Source organism: Pollachius pollachius, assembly GCF_949987615.1.
Source record: "Pollachius pollachius genome assembly, chromosome: 13".
Lineage (NCBI taxonomy): Eukaryota > Metazoa > Chordata > Actinopteri > Gadiformes > Gadidae > Pollachius > Pollachius pollachius.
This window is the reverse complement of record NC_136946.1, coordinates 6,820,863-6,839,227: the sequence shown is the minus strand read 5'-3', so window position 1 is coordinate 6,839,227 and position 18,365 is coordinate 6,820,863. Positions and strand designations below refer to the sequence as shown.

Sequence of the window (18,365 nt, the reverse complement as noted above, 5' to 3'; positions counted from 1 at the left end):
TAGGTGTTAAAAGTGGCCAAATAAACCTAACGCTTCCTACTCCCCTAAAATACGGTTTTATTGTTTTGTTATACTTTACTTAGTTCTAATTTCAGGAAGTTGTTTGAATTTTTTAAGTATTACAAGAGGACAGAACTCAATTGCAAGTTTTGCATGTACCCAATATGCATGCATTATATAATGTGTGATAATGTGTCACATTTGGTTATTATGGAATATATATAATGGCATTAGACACTTAAATGGATGACCGGTTATCAGTCTTTGACTAACTACTTAATGTTTAGGGTCCATTTTGTGCATTCAATGTTATTTAGTGAATTGCATGGTAAGGGATGAACTACAATATTATTGAAGGCAGTACCTGCCTTGCTGTAAATCCATAGCCCCCTTGTACTGAAAAGACAAGAGGAAAAACTATTTTTGAGTATGTTTAATCACACTAACATGAAAGCATGTAACCTAAATAACAGATACACAAGTCGTCAGTTTGAACAATTGTAGATGCCTTATAATTTGAACAAAGTTATATGTATGGTTGCTTAAATATTTTTTACCACTTTCATCCAAAACGTAGTGCATCTTTCTCCAAAGTGCCACTTTCTAATCAATTGAGTTTTATCATTTAGTTTAACTTATTTGCTTTCTCTTCGTGTACTATAAAGGTGAAAATGCCCATGTATCACCTGTGGGGGTTAATATTAAGAAGCATAAATTACCAATCCCGAAGCGGCCCTTTGCCTGCACCCAAATTACTATTGAGAACCACACACACACATCACAAGTATCTTAAAAAGAGACGGCAGGAATACAATATAAAAAATTATAAACACCTGAACACAAAAAAAAAGAAGGTAACCACTTAAATGCATATGGCAAAAGGTGTTCTTCACACAGCTGAGACAAATCAAAGTTACAGTATAATGTCAGGATAATGCGCTATAAATTTTGCCTGTACCTCATTGTAGTATGGAAATGAATATTCTGCAGAGGTCACAAATCATAGAAAACCTAAGGAGAATGTGAAACGATGCGTCACTTGAATGGATGTAATTCTGTAATCGTCAACTGATACTAACGTTTTGGCAAACGGCCAACACACTAAAACAATCCCATGAACCTTTGTGTCAGATAAAAAAAAGAAAAGAAAACACTGTTTAGGTTTTTTCCTTCTGCAGCAACAATAGGCTAGTTTGCACAAGGAGAGAAGTTTTGAGTCTTCTTCTTAACAAACAGAGTAGGCAGGTCAAACAGTTTTCTTTTTTTCATATGATGAGTAATGCGCCAAAGAAAAATAAAAGAATATCAGACAGATCAGAAATTCATATCCACTGTGGCCCTTAAAAGAGCATACATACACACACACACACTCCATGTACCCCCCCAAACACACACACACACACACACACACACACACACACACACACACACACACACACACACAGTGAGTGAAGTGCCAGCATACATACTTAGCTGTGCATGTATGATTGCACACAATCACACACATTACATACAAATCAACACACACACACACACACACACAAATTAGGCTGGTGAGAGGTAAAAAATGTGGGTTCTTTTTTTTTCCGTTTTAAAGACAGATTTGGAGACTAGTTGGTCTCTGCTGGCTCTGCTGGCTCGGCTGGCTCTGCTGGCTCGGCTGTCTCCTCTGGCTCTGGCTCTGGCTCGTCTCCCTCTCCCTGGGTGTCTGACGTCCACAGCTGGAACACGCATGGAGAAGGCAGGGTTAGTCACAAATGCGCACACACACACACACACACACACACACACATAGAGGGCACTAAGTACCCATAGGAACCTATACGTTTAGGGAGGAAGGAGGGACACTCACTGTCAGATTGTCACGGAGCAGCTGCATGATGAGGGTGCTGTCTTTGTACGAGTCGCTGTTCAGGGAGTCCAGCATGGCGATGGCGTCGTCAAAGGCCTGGTGGAGAGGGTCGGAGAGACAGGGTCAGAAGAGGCCAACTGACAGTTAGGAACTAGACGTCCTCTGGTCGCAAATACATTCCGAGCATCCATTGTTTAAACTCCAGGTATTCCGGAACAGGAATGTTGCACAGGTATGAGTGATGCTAATAATTAAACAAATAAATATATATATATATGTTTGTATAAAAATCGAGCATAACCATATGATGGTGTCCATTCATGAGCTGTTTTACAACTGCCGGGTCGCGATGATGTACGCATGCAAACGCTCACAGATTCATACATTGTTATCTTAACAAAGTATACATTTAAATTCCAGTTTTGCATGTTCCCAGAGGGAGTCATTGTCGTAAAACGTGCTGACAGCCACAGCCCCTAAACGTTTGCCACCCAACCGGCTTTTGACTATTTAATTATATACCCTGCTCCAAAACAATGTAATAATACACCTCCACATGATATAAAATGTATTTAAAAAGGGGTGTAAAACTACTGCAAAAATGATTTTCAATTACAGCTTTGGGACTTCCGGGCAAAATTCTGCTCAAGCGGGATTTGGTAACACAATATAATAACACAATAACCGAGTGGTATTTCGCTTTAGGGCTCCTATCCATAATGTTGTCAGACACCTGTAATAACATTCTGAGCCTTACAGGGATAAAATCAAGCTCTTTCAGAGGATTACATTGACAGAGCGCTATGGCCCCTCAGGGTAACATCGCAGTCGCAAAGGGGCTGCAATCGCTGACGCGCTTTTGCTGAATACTGACCGATTTCTTTCTTTTTTTCCCGCTCAATTGACCCAAAAGGATGGGAAATAAGGGCTGAACAATCGAGCGATCCTTTAAAACAAGGATCAACAGCAACACAACTAAATTAATAACGGCAACAACAACAAGGCCGGGGAGCTCACCGTCTTGGCCAGCTTGCAGGCCTTCTCGGGTGAGTTGAGAATCTCGTAGTAGAAGACGGAGAAGTTGAGGGCCAGACCCAGGCGGATGGGGTGGGTGGGCTGCATGTCGCTGGCGCTGATGTCAGACGCCTCCTGATAGGCCTCCTGGGAGCTCTTGATGATTTCTGCAGGGACACAAACCCAGCATGCACGTTTTAGCAAGGGCAGTCCTCGCATTGGGTCTATGCAGAAGGGCCGTACTGTAATGGCAGGCAGTGGATCCAGCTCAAACCAATGGCGAAAGGTCTGCACTGGAGAGGTCTGTTTGTGGGATGACTCAGGTCTCACGATCCACGTCTGCTTGAAGGCACGCTCTCACACGTTCCTGATGGTAAGCGGCGGCTAATGAACCACTTCCGCTCCTTAATCACAAGCGCTTCATGACTCACGCCTGACAGGGCTTGTCTCTCTCCCCGGTTCCCCTCTGGTGCGGTAAGACCGACTTGGTACAGCTTAGTCGAGTCGGCTTAGATTTAGACTTCAACCAATCAAATTCTGAGGTTCAGATGCTCCATTATGTGATATGTAATCAAAGAGGTTTGGATCCCAAAGGTTGGATATTAAACTACTTGAGATTGATCTTGATTGGATGGTTGTTACCTTTTTCTCTTACTTGTGATGAGGAGTGCACACTAACAGCTAGCCATTATTTATCATGTGTTTTTTTGAGAGGCAAACAATGCATTGCCATGGATGAAATTGTAACTGATATTCATATACAGAGTCTTGAAGTCATGAATAGAGTACGTGTGGCTAATGGCCAGCCACCTCTGGATTCATTTGACTATTTGACAAGCCTAGAACCCGCCAATGAGAATTCAATGAGATAAACTCCGAAATGTGAGGATTATAAATGGTCCAAAACAACAATCTAAATTTGGCTTGCTGGCATTACTGTAGAAGCCTATGATTGTAGGTTTGACTTGCATAGTGGAAGGAGATATTTTGAGACTAAAATAGCTATGGTAAGTATTAGGGCGAGTAGGGCTCGTTGCTCAAGGCGTATCAACCTCAATGGATTTGAGGATAAAATAACTACTTGGCACTATGAGGAGTAGCTATAAAAACACAATCTATAAAACAAATATACACCATATAAAAGGAATAATACAAACAATATGATCTATGAATTGTTTGTTATGCTGGCACTATAAATGAGTAGGACGGAATATCAGAGCACCATTTCTCAAGTGTATATCTGACTCTAAATGGTTAACAAGGAAAAGTAAACACATATAAACACCTCCTGGCTGGCAATATATTTCTAGCATAAACTAAATCCCACAGGAACCAGTTTATAAAAAAAAAACTGCCTTTGAGCGCAGAACAACTGACGGCGACCTCATGCTGCTGTTACCATGACAACCCGGCAGCGTCCTCGCCCCATTGTGGGGAGCTGCAGACAATAATGGGTCAAGGGCTCGAGAGAGAGAGAGAGAGAGAGAGAGAGAGAGAGAGAGAGAGAGAGAGAGAGAGAGAGAGAGAGAGTGTGCGTGAGAGTGTGCGTGCGTGCGTGCGTGCGTGCGTGCGTGCGTGCGCGTGTGTGTGCTAAAGACTCAGGCGTGAACAGTGGTTGAAAGGCGTTGGCTTGTCCAGCCTCTGGAAAGACAGTGGTCTGGTCAGGATGCCCGGATTACTTGTTACCATGGAAACCATCGGGGGGGGGGGGGTTCTTGTTTTTTGGGGGCGGAGGGGAACTATGAAACGAAGATATTCTACTGTAGAGTAGAGGAAGGAGAGCTCAGCCGTAGCAGCCAACTGGTTTGTTAATACTGTACACCCCTAGATCGTAACACTGAGTCCAATTATTTGTCATCTTCAATATCACGGAGATCGATAAATATGCATCATAATAAACCAAATGGGACTTTATGCCACTAATAACATTACCTTAACGACCTGCCGAGGCTTTGTCAAAATACTAAATTGTTTGATCGATCTATTTCATAACTGTGCCAAGGCACACTGCATGAGCAGGATTCAGATGCATCAGTTAATCCATTTGAGGACCCACTATGATGTGATCCGGAATAAATATGATTTATGCCATTGGGTGGACGCTCTTACCCAAAGCACCTCACAATAACGTGGGTCATACACTCTTAGCAAGGCCCTTGGAGTGGGAATCGAACCCTGTTCTCCTAAGCCTGGCAAGCTTAACACCATGATCCACCAATAGAGCTATACAGGGACACTTAACATCTGAATTTACGATGATTGACAAGGATAAGTTAATCAATGTTTTAGCAGAACTAAGCAGATATTGCATTCTGACGGGAAAAAGGGTAGTCGTGAAAAACATGATAAATAATTGTCAAATGCAATCGAAGCGAAAGACACACTGTCAAGCATGGGTGAGCAGACATTGGTTGAGATTTGGACCTTGTATTCGATTACAGATTTGCGGCATTTCTTGCACCTCTTATAATCTAGAATTAAATGTAGACCGCGTTTTTATACATGGTTCTTGAACAGGGAAAGAGGATTACAATATTGTGGAGGATTGCTTTTTAGTCTACAATGAAATACTTGGCCTTTGAACAGTGGACCTCTGAACCAAAACTGGTGGTTTGCTTAGCCTTTCAGGGACTAAATTTAACTTCTGGTGCTGTACCCACCATCCTTCTCCTCCCCGGTGGCCACCTCCGCCAGGTAGCGGTAATAGTCCCCCTTCATCTTCAGGTAAAACACCTTGCTGTCCGCCGGCGTGGCTTTTGGGATCAGGTGGTTGTCCAGCAGGCCCTGGAAACGCAGAGAGCTCCGTTAGGAAGGCCCACGCTATCAGTACTGTTACCGGGTTAGGGTTGAACAGACGAGAGATACTCTCTCGAATAACCCGAGGCTGTGTTTTTTGGTCTGCCTGTGTTGCTTATCTTTTAAAGGAAGAGACTTCCATGGTTTTCTAGTGCAGAACGCATCCTAATGCCAAGGGCTACCTCACCCTCCAACCTGTCTGCCTAAGAACGGCCTCACCGTCAATCAAAACCAGGATTTGGGCATGTCGGTCGAGGGGGGGAGCCAACAACATCTGTGTCTTTGCTTGAAATCAAAGTCCTGCCAATGACCGGGACAACCTGTCATAATACTGTAGGCGGCCGAAATCTAAAAAAAAAATCTGTGACTCACTCCTTACCGTAGTACACATAGAGTCCAAGCCAATGTGAAATCTATTATGTATGACGGTAACCCCATTAGCTTTATTTATTAATTTTTTCCGCATTGTTAGCCATCAAACCTAATAAAACAAGGCCAGCGAAACTGGTAAAAAAAGAATAGAAAGGGACAACACCAGCAAGGTTGTTTATGTGTTACCGACCATTTTATATTTTAAAATATGTAATGGCTGCGTTTAAAAAAATAACCAAACACAAAAAGGAATTCACAGGAAAACTAAATTGACGGGCTCTGCGATCATTGTTTCTAATGGGTTCATCTCAGGACCAGGTTTGATCATTTGCACTAGTTTGCATGCCTACGGACATCACTTGGCAGCGGATTTACATCAGACCAGGTGACCGCACACACTGCCGGGAAACACGCCCCGCCTTTAAAGAACGATTTCCCATTTCATTGCCCCACCTTATCTCTCTCAGGTGGGGCGTTGGCGTACCCATGCGTGCTGTTGATTAGCCATTACAATCCATTCAAATAAACAATAGATCCATCAACCTAGCACCCCTCCCAGTTGGTGTAGTCCACTGGGTAGGCTGCCAGGTTGAGCTTCCAATCATACATCTGGGTCCTATTTATGATGTCAATAACAGGTAAGATGTTGAAATGTACCAACATACCTGGTGTTAAAATAATAACACTTTGAATACATGGTTTACATGGAATTAAAACAGCATTAGGGCACTAGGGTATGGAACACCTTCAGCCACACCCCAGCTGCACAGACCCCTCCCCCACTCGGGATGTCTCCATCCTCTCCCCACCAACACCGTAACATCCCCCGACCTGAAGCCACCAGCTTCCCCTTGTGATGACACCAACATCACACCCTCCCAACCCCTATTTTTTGACCTCACTACCACCACACCAGACACCACCACCGCAGTCCCACCCCCCAACTTATGATGTCAGTAACACCCCCCAAAACCTGTGACACCACTAACAACCCCCACCCAACACCAACCCTCCATCTGTGATGTCGGTAACATCCCCCCACCCAACACCACCGTTGCCCTCCCCATCCCCCATTATCCCAACCCCTCCTCCTCCTCCCCCCCCTCACCAGGACGTCCTTGCAGATCTCCGTCAGCTCCTTCTCGATCTTCTCGCGGTACTCCTTGGCGAGCGCCGCCTTGTCGCTGCCCTCGGACTTCTGCTCCATGCTGGACACCACCCGCCAGGATGAGCGCCGCGCCCCCACCACGTTCTTGTAGGCCACGGAGAGCAGGTTGCGCTCCTCGTTGCTGAGCTCCGAGCCCTCCTCCGTCACCGCCTTCATGGCCGCCGCCATGTCGTCGTAGCGCTCCGCCTGCTCCGCAAGCTTGGCCTTCTGCACCTGTTCCTCCTTGTCCGTCATGGCTGCCGTCCGCCTTTATGCAGTTCTGGGGGGGGGGGAGGGTTTAAAGGTGGAGTAGGCACTTTGAAGGAGTTGGCCGGAGTTGCAAGATTTTAGAAGTATCCAACGGTTACGAGTCCACCACTCCCCTTCAGCCCTCTCCCAGAGCCGACGCCCCCAAAATAATGTTATATTCGGGCCGAATGTCATGATTGGATGGTTTCATCACAGGCCTGCGACGGCCAGTTGCCTGATTTTTTTCGTCAGAGCACTTCATTTGTTGATTGCATCGGGGTGTCAAGGGAATTTGATATCTATGACAAAAATGCTAGAAAAAAAAATGCCTACACCGCACCTTTAAGAGGATATGAGAGTGATAGAGTGACGGTAGAACAGACAACACAGCAAAGGGCTGGGCAGGACGGGGGAGGACAAGGTTAATGGATGTGTGGGAAAGCTGAAGAAGGGAGAAGGAGACTTAGGGTGGAGGAAGGGATGACAGAAGAGGGTGGGGGGTGAATTTTATGTCTGAATATATTAAAATAATTATATAAAATAATAATACTTAAAACACCTCTTAAGCCTTGATCAATGATAACAGGGTTGTCTGTAGAGGGTTTTAGTTACTTCACAGGTAATAACTAGGATTCAACCAGCCATGGTAGTGAACACACACAGCGTTGTTAACCACCTGAGCAGAAGCAGATTTGGGGATGTTGTGACGTGGTCAAGGTAAGGACACCACTAATAGGAACCAAGGACTGGTTTTATAGACATTTTACCAAAGCAATATAAAAAAATAGTAAGCTGTTGCTGTATTAGACTTTTCTCCATGCAGCCTCTCTGTAGGGTGTTTCTATAATAGCAAATTGTTGATGATTTGCATGATTTCTATGCATTTGAGTAAAAAAAAAGGTGTAATCATTAAATATATTTAGATGTGTAATCTTAAAGAAAAGCACCAAAGCTTTTGATGCCTTGATCAGTTGTAGTACTACGATCGTGATCCAACATTACGTAACCCTAGCATTTGACCCATCAGTTATCCGCTCTTCAGAATCCTTACATACTTCCCTCCCCGCATCATTAATAAAACACACGGAACCTACACAGAATACCTCAACACAAAAGACTACATCGCTTATAAACATCACGTAAAGCTATTTATATTTTTACCGAAAGACAAATAAACGGAAGCGGAGAAAAAGAAAAAAAATCACGGTGCCATTGACTCAATCCGACATGAATGAAGGAGGCTTGCAGCGAGTGAGTGAACGCCCTTTTCCATTTCCTGAAAAAGATACAACTGTTCCGTCTCGATTTTTTACACGCTCGTTTTCCAACCGACGGAGCGTGTTTGCCACGATGGTAGCGCGTTAAATGGTGGGAAACGAGGCCTAGGAAAAGGGTACCCGGATCCCCACAGCAGATCGAGCCCCATTCTCCACTCTCATTCAATAAGGGCCAAACAATGAGCCGAGAAGCATCACTGATGCCGCTCCACTCGGACATCGAAACGGCGGATTGGGATAAAAACAAACGATCCACCCGCTTTACCCATACGAGAATGAGACATGCAAGCGACGTCTAGGTTATGTGTGAGTGTTTTTCGCCAAAGCAATTGATGGAAACCAACCTGAGTTAATAGTTTGTTTTTGATCCCGATCCGCAACACAGCTGATGGCCCTTCCTGAAGCGTATACTGCTCGCATCCACGGGGTTTCCCTCCAATCAAAGAAACAGAAGCAGGGACCGACCGGGACCAATGACGTCAGGTGCTGCCAAGGCAACCGTTGATCGACGTTCGGCAGCACCCCGCACCCCCAGTCACTCTTTTCCTTCTCGTTCTCTTTCATACGCGGACCGCATCAGTGAATGATCTTCGCTGAATATCTTGCAAAATGTGGATTTCTATGTAGCTCCTTTTTTTTTTTTGAAGTGATTGAGTCTGAGGAAGGCTTCAAGAGTCCCAGGCTTTATTCACTAAACGTCAAATAATTCCATGCATCCTGGTTAAAGGAGTGCAACACCGCCATCCACTGGACGCACAATTAAACATTCTACTCCTGGTCAATTTCAGATGCAGTGGAAGACTAATTTGAGAATTTGGCTGATATTCAAGCCAGCTCAGTGATGAATAAATGTACAAATAAGATACAATAAAATAAAAATAAGAAAATGCAAACATACAATGTGGTTATTTTGCATCTCTAAGACCAAAGCTAACCAGCAATCAAATATTTCTCTACATTGACAAAACAAAAGCTGAGGCAAGGAAACCTAGAAATAGGCTAGTTAGTTTGAGGGAAGGTCATAGTCTTATGTAATCAAAACACACAGACACAGGAAGATGTTTTGGAGCTGAAAGGTGATAACGTTGAAAGAGCTATGACCTATGCTACGACTCATATGTACTAACATTGGACCAATTTAATACAAATATTATCTATTATATATCTATAATATCTAACATATGAATCAAAACATGGACTGAATCGTTCACAATAACCAACCACAGTAGCTTTCAATGTTATTGTAGCCACACTACCATTGAACAACAATTCTCTTTTAAATAAGTATTCTAGAGATTGATGACACTTTGATAGAAATAGACTGTACTTTTGCCAACTTATTTACGGTTAAACTTGGTCTTTATTTTCCTTTCAACGATATAAATGCCATGTTGAGCAAGGGGAATGTGGCAAAAACCAAATTCATCACCATATAAGAATTTACATGAAAACACATTGAGGACAATAAACAAGTGCATGAGTCATGTTCAAATGGACACATCTACAACAAATAGCTGTGGGAAATGCCCAGGCGGGCAGTTTCAAGGAACTAATAACTCACAACATTTCTGGAGATAAGCGTGCACACAGTATCAAAGCCGACCATTTTTCATTTTTATTCCACTGTCTTTGAAACTGTTATTACAACAATAAAAGAACCATCTCATGACCGAAAGCTTTCAAGAAAAGGCAGATATAAACAAAGTAATTTTTTATTAAAATGTTATATTACATCATTCTGGGCATTTGGTGCTTCCGTGTTTCAAGCACGAGCACACGGGACCTCAGCAGTGTTATGTTGAAACTGGAAGAAAGGTTGGAAAGACACAATAAAATATTTAAAGGAGAGAAAGGTAACGAAAACAAACCGACTGAAATTAAAATCACAGAATCCTAAAGGATAACTAACATTACACAGCAGACACCAATCTAACAATTCAATGTATACAGTTGTCAAGGATGAAATAAAAAGCAGCACCATATCCATGTTGATGTACACTTGATGGAATAATATATAACAATTGCTGTTTTGCGACAAAGCGCTGAAAATGCGATGGAAGAAATGTCTTCATTATGCATTCTTCTTTTCATTTTATAGATAATGGAAAGCTCGGCATAGGGATTAGCATGAGGTTAATAGGGTGCTATTATCAGGGCTAAATTAAGTAATAATTACATCAGTAGCTTGTGTTTAATGAGTATTTAGTTGAAATCGCTATTATTTATTATATTTATATTATTACCATTTGAGTTTGTCCCAAAAGAACAACAGACAATGTTATTTCAAGGCAGCGAAAGTGAGTGAAACTGTGGATGACATTCAGAACCTGCAGTAGTAGTAGTAGTACTGAATCATTTGTTTTTGTTTATCACTTGTTGCCGGGGTGTTCCATGGCGTTCAGTGACCTGAACCATGTGACTTGCATTCAGAGCATTGAAAAAGAACAAAAACATGAAACCAGCTGGCAGACCTGTAATCAAACTTATGATCCTAATAACAACAACGGTAATCAATCCAGTCCTATCAAATTCAGACAAGTGCAAAGTTTGTGAAGGGCCTTGAGTAGTTCAGCTTTCATTGAGAGAATGTGTGTGAGTGTGTGCGTATGAGTGTGTGCGTGTTTGAGTGTGTGCGTGTGTGTGTGTGTTTGGGTCCAGTGACTGCGGCGCTCTATGCCTCCACATCCTCGAGCTCCGGGGGCATCGGACACTTGGGGTGCTTGCTCTCAAAGTGCTGCTTGAAGGTCTTGGGGTCGGGCATCTGGGACTGGGGGGGGGGAGGAGAGATGTGGCGTAACAGCGGTTATGTATGACGGCTGCGTGTGAACAGCGATGCTAATTGCTTTCGCCAAGTGGGACGCAAGGAGAAGGATAGTTCTAACTGTAGAACGTTGTAGGATTTTCTTTGTCGCCAGGGTGCTGAAGCAGCGCGGATCCAACGCTCTATCATCTCAGGCAAATGATCAGCATTGCGAAGAAAGAATTTGTAGTGAATTTGGGACATTCACCTCTTTTCATATACTTGAACTGGGAGGGGTTAGCCATTTTGCTCAATGACGCCAGTACAGGTAGACTGTGGCTATCGAGACTCAAAGCAAGAACCTTAAGGCTGGGTTTCAAACACCCTAACCACGAGACTATTCTGACCCCCAGACCTGGGTAAAATATCCAATGTTTTACGTGTTTTCATGGTTATTACAACTTAATACTTTGTAATGTATACCAAACTATTACCTATAGGTCTAATAGTTAAAAAAGATCTGACCCTTTCCCCCAGAACGTAGACAAGCCCATTTGGGTCCTTACCTTGCAGACCAGGCAGGTGAACACCAGAGCTGCCTTGGCTGCTGTCTTCTGGTCATGTCCCTTGGCCTTCTTCATCTCCGCCTGCTTCTTTGCATTCTTCTGCTGGGACTGAAGCTTCTGATGCCCTCTGGCCATCCTGCCTACAACCAGGGAACTCTATGTACTGCTGCTCTATCAGAATAAGACAAGACAAGAGTCTGAAGGGTCATCAGCTATTTCGCAGGTTTAAACCATGACTCCACCATGAGGGTACAACACAAACGTTGACCATGTACGGTCATCATCATTCCCAGTCTGTACTACAATTTAAGTAAAGTTTATTTTATCATAGAAACTAGGTTAATGGGTTTTGTTGCAGGAGGTTATGTTTAATGCCTTGTGTTGCCATCATCCACTGTGCTTAACAGGTTTGTCGACTGCAAACAACAATTCCTACAGGAAATAATCTTGGCAACACGAAGCTAATCTAAGCTCTAGGAGGTTGTCTCAACACGATAACTCAGTTCCAAGTGGAGGTGACTTTGGGGTGTAGCTCAAGTGAAAGAAAAAAAGTGGTAAGGGCGTCAGCAGCACCAACACCTAAGTCTTCACATCAGCATTGCATGTTCCCTCCAAACTACGCCCATCATGTCATGTATACGTGCAGCGGAAAGCCCAGGCATGTCGGCAACGACTACACAAGACTACACAGTAGTCTCATCACCCACCTTCACGAACGCATTCCGTTCACTGTGAACGTCTATGTAGAAAAGGACTGGAATATAGCAAACACACCATATTCAATTGTTAGCCAGAGGAGAGGAGGATTATTATTATTATATATATATATATAGCAAGAGAGAGAGAGCCCTCACTCCAGTCAGCCGTAAGCTATACATGTGTTACTGACAAGCTAATATGGCTGCACATCAAACGAGGCTAGCGTTTATCATCAGTGACTTTGGGGGAAAAGACAGACGACAACGTCCAAAACCACTGGATAGTGTATCAAACCCTATACCCAGCAATGCAAATCGAAGTCGCTGCGATGTAGGAAGAGATGGGGACAGCGTTAAGATATAACGTGGGATCCAGGCTGTTATGCTAGCGTGAACGTATACCTGCTAGCGGCTAAGTGTAACGTTAGCTAAGGAGCTATTATATTGTCCAAGCTTTAATGTCCAAGCGTCCGATTACATTGTCAGTGATATAATTATAGGTTTTTGCGCTGTACGATCGGAAAGGTACCCACCTTGTAAAGGAGATTCAAGCCGCTAGCTTGAAGCCCTATCAGCAGTGTGACAGCTGTACGAAATCTCACACCGACTGACAGCAACCAGTGCGACGTTCAGGACCATATGTAACCTGGGGAATTACTCCACACTTTTTTCTGTACAGTAGAACATGTTCTTGTACGCTTTTTTGGTTCGTCTTCTTCTATTTTATTTGTATTTAATGGTCAAATAATGATGCATTATCGTCTATAGGTTGCTTAATTGTATCTTTAATTTGCTTGTGAATATGAAATCACGTGTTTCTTTCTGCTTCCAAAGAAATAATAAATCCTGCGTAGCTTGTGTTCCCGAATGGAAAAGTGCATTCGAACTTTATAGGTTAAAAAAACCTACTAACAAAACAATACTAAATGATTACTGGAAGTAGTGCAGTAGTGCAGGAATTGACTACCTTTCGAGTTGCGTTCCAGGGTTTTTCTCGCCCTCCTCACATTTCTGAAAGCAGAAATGTCGCCCTCCATTGGTTATATTGGGTTAATACATTTGTGAAAATAAATTAACGAATAAATAAATGATTACAAAAATGTATAAATATAACTGCATAATGAACCCATTAAAGATACCTGACTAATCCCACTAAGAAAACTCAGATTTCAAGATGAGGAAAAACCTACAAATAATTGTATTATTCTGTTCAAAGGTAAATAATGGAATTGTCAAATAGGATAAAATCGAAAAAAATTCAATCGAAAAAATATGCTCTGTCTAACTGTTTAAAATAGTATGGAACCCTTAAAGAAAACGTTTGCCCCTTTATGGACCACACTCCCTTATATCTGGTTGGCAGTGGCATGTTATCTTAGTTCTGACTGTATTATCAGCTCAACCAACCACACAATGCGCTGATTGAGATATTATACCTCAGAGTAACACTAGGGGTCACCTCAGGAATGTAAACCATGTAAATATACCATGTGTGGGAGCGCGAAGAGGAGAAATACAGCGAGAACAATATATGTGTAGAAAGCTGAATGTGCTAGAATCAACTCCAACGACGACTGAAATGGATGATGATAACGAGGATGATGATAGTGAAGATTGTAATTTTGATGATTATGATTGTTATTAGTACTAGAAATAGTAGCAGTTGAATTAGTATTTTACAGCAATAATAACGCTGTATGTAAATTGAGAGGGACACTGTCATATATGTGTGTTTCTTTTACTCAGAAAGGACTGCATTTGAACAAAAACAGTGTTATTAACAGCAGACTATGAAGCAGAGCCTCTCCAGGTCAAGCTATTGGATAATGGAGACAATGGGTGAAGTCCTTCTTTGACTAGGTTTTACTCCGTACACAAACTGTTTCTTTGCTCCTGCTGTGTCAGTTACACCTACCAATGAGCTCACTGAGGTTAAAGCATCCTTTAAACACAGACTAGGCTGCAACAAAGCAAAGACTGCATATTGACCTCGTTCAAGTCTGTGCGCATGCATGTATTTAGTTTTTCCTTCATGTTTATGGGCGTGTTGTGTGTTTGCGCGTGCGTGCATGTGTTTGTGTGTGTGCGCGTGTGTTTGTGAGTGCTGTGTACATTCCTTTCTGTAGCGTTGTTTTGTTCCGTTTTTGTTATTTGCCTCTGTGTTAGAATTTCGTAACTTATGTTCAGAAAAGTGATATATAAAGGAAGTTGTTCATTATTATATTATTACAACAGTACATATGTTGGCTGAACATCAAAACATTTTATTTGACCACCCAACAACTTATAAAGCTGCCGATGTCAAAGCTGCTCCAGCGTGATTCAGCGGCGATGCAGAATGCTTATCATGGTGAGAAACGCTCCTAGCCCGCGTTGTCCATTAGACGACGCCTTCCCTTTGGTTTGTCCCATCATAAAAAAAAACACACAGACACCACCTCCTGCTCTTTCATGAAGCATAAAGAAAAAACAGAGAGGGAAGTTTCTCCCAAGAGAAAAGGATGCGATAATGTTTTCCCAAGAGGGGTAAGGGAGAAGAAAGAAAGGGAGGAAAACCCAGAGCCATGACAATGGCTCCTCCGCGTTGCTCACGTTCTCTCCCACCCCGGAGGTTGTGCTGAGACTTGCTTACTGGGGCGGGGTGGGGCCCCGGGGCCCGTGTGAAAGCAAATCTTCCAGGTGTCAGCCTTTCAATAGAGCCAGGATTGAATATTATATGACTGTCCATTGTGCAGGGGGGAAAAAGCCAGGCTTTACCCCTGACAGCCTGAGACTTTTCCCACTCGAATCCCCTTCCTCTTGCCACAGGGCGGTTTCTGGTGCCCTCCTGGACCCGCCCTGGTGTAGTGCTGCATAGGGAGCTTATCGCTCACTATTTTTCAGTATTTGGCAAATAATTGTGTTGTGAGGCGATGGCTTTGTAGTTGGTGCTGTTGGATGATGGATACACGGGGGTTGTCCTTGTTCACTCTCTCACTCTCTTAAACATCTCGCTCCCTCTGGGCGTTGGACTACTGTGTACTTTGTATACAAATGTGATCATGGCTCCGCTGCAATGTTTTTTTTTGTATCCAATTTGTACAAACGATCATTATTTGTTCCGCTCCGCTTAATAAAGTACTTCCTGGCTGTGGATACGTGTTCAACTTTGACTAGAGGTAGTGGTTCCACAATGAAACTGACATTCCAAACCATTGGTCTGAGAGAGAGAGAGCTAGAGAGAGAGAGAGAGAGAGAGAGAGAGAGAGAGAGAGAGAGAGAGAGAGAGAGAGAGAGAGAGAGAGCAAGGGAGAGAGAGAGAGAGAGGGAGAGAGAGAGAGAGGTAGAGAAGGAGGAAGTAGAGAGAAAATGGAGAGAGGGACAGGGGGAGAGAGAGAAAGTGAGAAACGTACGGCTGTTGGCGGGATGAGGAAGTAAAATGTCATCTTCCCTGTCATCCATTTTCTCCTCCTCCTCCTCCTCCTCCTCCTCACCCCTCCCACCACTGAGTAGGTACATCCCTGACGTTGGTCACAGCCCATGACCACGTTCTCCAACTCCCCCACCCCGTCCATCACCACCAACACAACCGCTGTCGCTTGCTTCTGTCAAAGACGTGCCACAATGTTGTCAGACCAGTTGGTCCATCCGTGATCTGTGACACTCAGTCATCACATCACGCACCCGCACTCACACGCACACACACACACACACACACACACACACAGTAAACTTTCACACCACACTTTCACTAGTCGCTTTTGCTGATGCATGCGAGACGGGGCGCGGGGTGTTGGTGGAGGGTTAGCTCCATGTGGCCCCGCGGACGAGGGGACAGAGAGACGAGAGAGGCCGAGCTACTCAAGGTGAGACGAGGGTGTCTCTCTGTCTCTCTCTCTCTCTCGCTCTCCCTCTCTCTCTCTCTCTCGGACACAACAGAGGGCTACCTGTGACCAGTGGTGACAGCCCACGCTATAGGCCGGAGAGAGAGAGCGAGAGAGAGAGAGAGAGAGAGAGAGAGAGAGGGAGATAGTCATCGGAGAAGTGAGAGAGATAGAGAGAGGTAGAGAGACAAATGTCTGTGCTTTTCTTTCACCATTTCATGTTACTTTTCGATAATGATCTATTCACGTTTTCATTTCATAAGATATTATTCATTGTAGGTTCAATAATTAAACATTCACACTTAATAAATCATCAGAACATAGTCTTTTCAACAGGAGATGTCTGGAACCAGGCCACCCCCACTGTTGTTCAGACCCCATCCATCAGACACATATTATTCCCTCTCTCTCTCTCGACTGTTCCCTCCTCTCCCCCTATGTCTCTCGGCCCTCTCTCCCCCTGTCATTCAGCTTCATGGCCTGTGCTGTTTTGAGCGGACTGCAGGGGCTGCCTGTTAAACACACACACACACACACACACACACACACACACACACAAGCACACACAAATACGTACATGCAGACGCACAAACACACACAGACCCACATACACAAAGTCATGTCCAGGCAAGCATTAGCCACATACCAGTCGGTGTTGGTATGTGGGATACACCTTTCACCTTTCTGAACTTCAGCACACGCATACACACACGTTCATGCACTCAAAGGATCACCTCAAACACAGACACACACAGACACACACATACCTGGGAAGGAATTCCATGTATTTTGGCTGGTAACTAACTAGCCTTGTCTTGCATGTATTATATGGTACGGCGTACCTAGCATAGACTGCACATCACCACAGTCACATGACACGGTGACACAGTGACATGGCGACATGGCGCGAGGTAGAGATGAAACGACAAAGCCAAAGAGAAGTGCCCGAGCATCCCCAGTACGTAAGAGAGAGGAGAGAGAGAGAGAGAGAGAGAGAGAGAGAGAGAGAGAGAGAGAGAGAGAGAGAGAGTCAATGACTTTAAGTGAGATGATGAGCGGTGGTTATTCTGGGCTTTGGGACCAGGGCCTGATTTGCAGGAATCTGTAAGAAGCCTTTGTTCTAAGTAACCACGGTAACCAGCTCAACTATTGAATAACTAAACTAATTGGAATTGTTTCATTTTTTATGCCTTTTTCTTTTATCTGTCAATCTCTAATCTCTCTCTCTTTCTCTCTCTTGCTCTCTCTCTCTCTCTCACACTCTCCTTGTGTTAGGAGAAAAGGACCCCACCTGTATTTATCTAGCAGCTCCATTTACACACACACGCACACACACACACACACGCACACACACACACACACACACACACACACACACACACACACACACACACACAGACACACACGGCCAGGTGCTCGCTAATACAAATTGGGCGAGGGAGTATAGACTGTTGGCAAAGCATGCAAACACAATCCATAGACACGAACACACATGCACCTGCATTCGCACATACACACACACGCACACACACACACACACACACATACACACACACACACACACACACACACACACACACACACACACATATACACACTCACACACATACACACTAGCAAAGAGACGGTTCAACTGAAGCCCAGACTTTGTTTTTGAATTTCCATAAAAGTGTGCCTGGAGCTATTCATTCATGGGCAAAATTCTGAATGTTGTCATGCAAACATGATTGAATGGTTGAAATAATACCCGTCAAAAAGAACTGTGAGCCTTTATCGGTCAACTTCAAACAT

General features: G+C 43.7%; 2 protein-coding genes across 4 annotated transcripts; both read right to left on the bottom strand.

Annotated features, from left to right (window-relative positions):
- Nucleotides 1-420: 420 nt before the first annotated feature.
- On the bottom strand, nt 421-9,170 carry LOC307084462 (14-3-3 protein zeta-like). Its single transcript, XM_079748857.1, has 6 exons — nt 9,052-9,170; nt 7,143-7,461; nt 5,527-5,650; nt 2,870-3,033; nt 1,853-1,948; nt 421-1,721 (listed from the first exon to the last, which is right to left on the bottom strand). The coding sequence occupies exons 2-6, from the start codon at nt 7,434-7,436 to the stop codon at nt 1,611-1,613; spliced, it is 789 nt and encodes a 262-aa protein (XP_079604983.1). The 5' UTR covers nt 7,437-7,461; nt 9,052-9,170; the 3' UTR covers nt 421-1,610.
- Nucleotides 9,171-10,403: 1,233 nt separating this feature from the next.
- znf706 (zinc finger protein 706) lies at nt 10,404-13,360 on the bottom strand. Of its 3 annotated transcripts, none has more exons than XM_079748860.1 (3): nt 13,245-13,360; nt 12,014-12,184; nt 10,404-11,474 (listed from the first exon to the last, which is right to left on the bottom strand). In XM_079748860.1, the coding sequence occupies exons 2-3, from the start codon at nt 12,146-12,148 to the stop codon at nt 11,379-11,381; spliced, it is 231 nt and encodes a 76-aa protein (XP_079604986.1). In that variant the 5' UTR covers nt 12,149-12,184; nt 13,245-13,360; the 3' UTR covers nt 10,404-11,378. The 3 variants fall into 3 exon arrangements, with proteins under 3 accessions (XP_079604986.1, XP_079604985.1, XP_079604987.1); XM_079748859.1 differs by having other exon boundaries at nt 12,014-12,179; nt 13,245-13,327; XM_079748861.1 differs by having other exon boundaries at nt 12,014-12,210; nt 13,245-13,295.
- Between the last annotated feature and the right edge of the window lie 5,005 nt (nt 13,361-18,365).

Bases quoted from the DNA above. Each gene is read 5' to 3' on its own strand.
- znf706 (XM_079748860.1), bottom strand. From the start codon at position 12,148: ATGGCCAGAGGGCATCAGAAGCTTCAGTCCCAGCAGAAGAATGCAAAG. The intron at 11,475-12,013 runs GTAAGGACCCAA...CCCCCCCCCCAG, and splicing joins TCACCTGCCTGGTCTGCAAG to TCCCAGATGCCCGACCCCAA.
- LOC307084462 (XM_079748857.1), bottom strand. From the start codon at position 7,436: ATGACGGACAAGGAGGAACAGGTGCAGAAGGCCAAGCTTGCGGAGCAG. The intron at 5,651-7,142 runs GTGAGGGGGGGG...CTGCGTTTCCAG, and splicing joins AGATCTGCAAGGACGTCCTG to GGCCTGCTGGACAACCACCT. The intron at 1,949-2,869 runs GTGAGCTCCCCG...CCTCTCCACCAG, and splicing joins CCTGCAAGCTGGCCAAGACG to GCCTTTGACGACGCCATCGC.